Here is a 4,698-nt window from a genome sequence, read left to right on the forward strand (position 1 = left end):
CCCAGTTCCTCTGTGGAGTCTGGGAACTGGCCAGGACCCAGTTGGTCCTTTTTACCAGCCTATAATCCAGTTCCTTCACCACCTGTTTTTAAGTCACTCCTGAAAACCCACCTCTCTACCCTGACCTTTGACACCACGTGAGAAGTTGCTTTTTATTGTTTAGTCTTGTTTTAGTTGTTTTTAGTTGATTCTATGCTCTTTTATCTTGTTTTCTTTTTTAATATATGGCTGTTTTAATTTTTATGTGTTTTATTTAGTTATTTGTGCTGTTTTCTGTTATTCTATTGTTTTGAACTTGTACAGCACTTTGGTCCTTTCCTTCTGTATTGTCCCTGCCCTGCCTTAGTTTCCATATTAGTTTCTTTTATAATTCATTAAATTGCATTTTAAAAAAATGTTTTGTTTTATTCTCCCTTGGGGAGGGGGGGTCGGTGTGAAGTAGGCTGCTTCTAATAATTATGTCCCGTGGGGGACATACGTACCTAGGTGGGCTCAGCATTTGACCTTCACTGCCCGAGGACAAAGCTGACCTTGGAACCAAATTTCAAAACACCACACGGACTAATATACTATCTCATCATATATCATATTAGTCGTAATCCATTCCATGCAAGGTCGTGGTGATCCTCAGAATCACCTCAGATCTATGGCGTTATGTTAGTGCCTCTATTCTGAGCGCACGTAAAAATAAATAAATAAATTTGCGAGCGCAAATGTTGCGTGTTGAGGAGAAAACTATTTTGAGCGAACAAAATTCATTGCTGCGTGCAATAAATGTGTTTCGGTGTTTGCGATTATCCACACACAGAATATAGCCCCTCCCACTAACATCTCTGCTCCCTGCACACGCAACACTGTTATAAATGTGCCACAAAACCAACCAATCACAGACTTGGATGCAAACCTGCTGATTGGCTGTTATTGTCTCCAATCAGCTCCCTAGCTACTGCAATCCAGGAACACGCTCCAGAATGTAGCTTAACCCATTTTAGGTTTGTATGTTTAATTATTTTATTTTAAAATATATAATTTTTTAGACCATTGTTGGCAGCTGCTCTGCTCTGTGTTGGTACAGGGCATTGGAGATGATAACAGTGGGTGGATTATATTCTTAAACTTAGTTACAGCACTTTCAGAAAGACATCTACTGTGATAAAGTCTCTCCACCGCTGTGTAATCAATTATTGTAAATGTAAATGTTATCAGGAAATGATCAGACAGCAGAGGGTTTTCAGGAAACACTGTTAAATGTTCAGTTTCTATGCCATATGTTAAAACAAGATCTAGAGTGTGATTAAAGTGGTGGGTGGGTTCTTTTACATTTTGACAGAAGCCAATTGAGTCTAATAACAGATTAAATGCCATGTTGAGGCTGTCATTTTTAGCATCTACATGGATGTTAAAATCACCCACAATAATTATTTTATCTGAGCTCAGAACTAAATCAGATATAAAGTCTGAGAAATCAGACAAACTCTGTAAGGCCCAGGTGGACGATAGATGATAACAAGACTAGTTTTGCAGTTGCCACACCCCCTGCTTGTAGCCGCACTGCTCGACTCGTGTACTAAAATCAGTCTGAAAGCAGCTGATGTAACAGGCTGTTCCACCTGTGAGCGTGTAGTACACACCAGCATACACACATTTATTGTTGAATAGAAAACTGTTAACATGAAGGATGCATTTCTCCAGTGTCAACAAACAAACAGTTTTGCATTTGAATGAATCTGTGAAGAAATTTGTAGTTTAACATGTTCTCTGCTACAGTCCACATTCAGTATGTTTCACAGTCACCTGTCAAAATTTATTCAGCTACAAATATAAAACTGTACATCTCCAACGCAGCGGTGCACGTGAGCGTGCACGTGTGGGTGCACGGGCGTGTGCTGACGCTAAAGCTCGTCTTTTCAGTTCAGGGTCTCCTGTTGGTTTTTCCCAGACGGTCTTTGAGCTCAGCCTTTCAGTGTGCACGGCTGATGTCAGATCTGAATCGCTGCCTCACTGTTTCCCTCCTGTGGCTCGTCCTGGTCACTGCTTTTGTCCCAGTCTTTCATTGTGGCTCCCATCATGAAGTCCTCTCTGAGAACAGTCCAGGCAGGCTTCTCCACAGCAGCGACCTTTGCACGAGCACACACACAGAAACATCAGGATAAACACACTGACAGCAGAGGTACAGAACGAAACAAACATCTGTCAACTCACAGCAGCCTTTTCGGTCTTGCCCGTTGCTCGGACACCTCCGTCTTCCCTCCTCAGCACATCGATGAAGTCTTTCTTTGAGACAGAACAAAGGATCTTTGCCCTCTTCCTGTCTGATCCACCAGCATCCTTCACCTTTTCCTGCACAGTTTTCTGGTGTTTCCTGACAGCGTTGAACAGCTGAACCACCCCTCTGAGTGAAGGAGGACCACATTAGAACAGATGCTCGGTTGCATATACGTCAAACAAAGACAAAGCAAACGGAGTGGTCACCTTGTAGCAATTCTCTGTAATGCTTTCTCAGTCTCGCGGTCCGTCACTATGTCAGGTTTCTCCCTGCACATCTGCTCCCACGCTTTCTTCTCGTCAGCCTGTTAGGGACACACAATCTTTGGGTTTTCAAGGCTTAGAAATAAAAGTGTTGCTTTTTTGAAAGTGTTCAACAAGGAGGAAATGAATGAATATATATTTTCAAACACAGCTGGTCACAGTGCAGTTTTGATTTTACATTATTATGTGGATGAACATTGTGAGCAGAGCACAGTGTCTAAGGTCTGCCTGCTTTCCTGATTGGTTCCTGTGTTCAATCACTAGTTTATACTTATGGTCGTCTTTAGAGCCAAAACATGAAAATAAACTCGCCTACTTATTATAACTTGTTATTATAAGTCGAACGTTGTCATTTCTTGTCGACAGTGATGAACAAATGTGGAAACTGTGCTCGGTGAGTGATGAACATCTGCTCGGACACATCATCCTGAGCCTGGGACTCGGCGCTCACCTGTTTCTTCCTCTCGAGCTGCTCCTGTCTCTCTGCTGCCTTCATCTTTTCCAGCTCCTTGTTCTTCTCCAGGATGCCGCTCGTGGTTTTCTTCCCGAGGATCTTTGCCATGGCTTCAGCCCATCCAGTGCTGGCATCTTCATTATGTTCATTTTCATCCTCTTCTTTCTCTTCATCATTCACTCTTTCACCTTCACTCTCTCCTTCAGAATCAACCTGGCCTTCAGACCAAAGAGCCATGCTGTCACCTGATTCACACAAAGAAATGATGCAGTGAACTACAAACTCTCGCTGACACAGTAGAAGCATTTTGATTCATGCTAAAATATCCGACAATCCCAGAAAGTTGATCCTGTCCTGATGAATCGAGCGTCTGATTTCATCCAAAGGTTACAGACGTGTTTACTCCACCACAGCGACAAGAAGACCTTAACTGGCAGAAAGACATAAACACTGTTTATGTGTGGACATTAGTCCTACCACATGCAGACAGGTGATGATGGGAGTAAAGACGGTGGAGAAAAGTTGATTTATTTGACTTCTTGGATGCAAACGTTTGAAATCACATTTAAATGTTGATTGTACACAAGAAGATTTTCAGTAAAGTTTATTGAGATTCGGATGCTTAGCGATAAAAACTGTACTAATAAACGTGTGAATGGAGGAATGAGGGAAGTTGTGCCGCGTGCAGAGAAACGCTATCTAAGAACCTTTCACCGTAACAGCTGCAGTGGTGATGACACTGTGTCTACATAAAGATACCAAGAAGTGCAGAGAGGTGAAGCAAAACATCCAGAAACGGCGGCACTCGTTACTGCGATCAATATTTAAACCTTTGCTGGAAACAGCCGGAGGGAGTCGGCTATCAAAGCACCTGACGGATAAACTCACAGTGAAGAAAAGCTACGTTTGGAACAGCTGCCATCCACGGTGTTTGTCCCACACAGCAGAAATCTACAGACGTGTAACTGATGCAGCGTTTCAATCACAGTGATCCTGGAACAACAGGGGGAGTCTAACAGGGGTCATGGGGTCAACTACACCCTCTTTATTTCAGCACCTCTGCCACATTATATGTTTTCACTTTAAATTTGCTAAATAAATGAGATTATTTCAATATATAAAAATAAAAGCTCTTTACCCCCAGACCAACAGAAATGCACCAGTACAGCTGTTTAATGAAAGTTAATGAATGATTAAGCCCTACAGCAGCGGTCCCCAGCCCCCGGGACTCGGACCGGTACCGGTCCGCGAGAGTTGAGGCTCAGGTGTGAAATGTCTGGTTTTCAGGGTTTTATCGGTTTTCAGCGTTATTTTGTTATCGTTTTTATCGTTAACTCGGTTTTCCTTTTCTTTCTTTTCACGTGTGTTATGAATAAATCTTCTTTTTTCGGTACAGGTACTGGTTTTATTTTGTTGTATTTATCCACGACACCTTAAAGGCCGGTCCATGAAAATATTGTCGGGCATAAACCGGTCCGTGGCCCAAAAAAGGTTGGAGACCGCTGCTCTACAGCATCACAGCTGTAGGGCAGACTTCAGGGTGCTGACGTGCTTGTTTTCACCATATACGCCTTTAAAGGCTCACAGATACAAACTCATCCATTCACTTGCACATGAACATACGTCCTCCTGTTCACTTACGTCCTCCTGTTCACTTACGTCCTCCTGTTCACTTACGTCCTCCTGTTCACTTACGTCCTCCTGTTCACTTACGT

The 4,698-nt window shown here is 42.8% G+C and overlaps 1 protein-coding gene across 2 annotated transcripts in view; it reads right to left on the minus strand.

The window, feature by feature from the left end:
- Positions 1-1,589: 1,589 nt before the first annotated feature.
- The window catches only part of rrp15 (ribosomal RNA processing 15 homolog), a 5,591-nt gene continuing 2,482 nt past the window's right edge, over positions 1,590-4,698 (minus strand). Inside the window, exons 2-5 of one of the 2 annotated variants that reach the window (XM_005947251.1) lie at positions 2,981-3,228; positions 2,473-2,570; positions 2,203-2,392; positions 1,590-2,117 (exon numbers count right to left, since the gene is read on the minus strand). In XM_005947251.1, the coding sequence (XP_005947313.1) occupies positions 1,980-2,117; positions 2,203-2,392; positions 2,473-2,570; positions 2,981-3,228 (674 nt within the window). In that variant the 3' untranslated portion in view covers positions 1,590-1,979. Of the gene's footprint in view, positions 2,118-2,202; positions 2,393-2,472; positions 2,571-2,980; positions 4,267-4,698 lie in introns of those variants that run through there. The other variant, XM_014329201.2, reaches the window with a different exon arrangement.

This window comes from Haplochromis burtoni, unplaced genomic scaffold (genome assembly GCF_018398535.1).
Source record: "Haplochromis burtoni strain Fernald_Lab_line unplaced genomic scaffold, NCSU_Asbu1 Contig_510, whole genome shotgun sequence".
In the NCBI taxonomy this organism is placed as follows: domain Eukaryota; kingdom Metazoa; phylum Chordata; class Actinopteri; order Cichliformes; family Cichlidae; genus Haplochromis; species Haplochromis burtoni.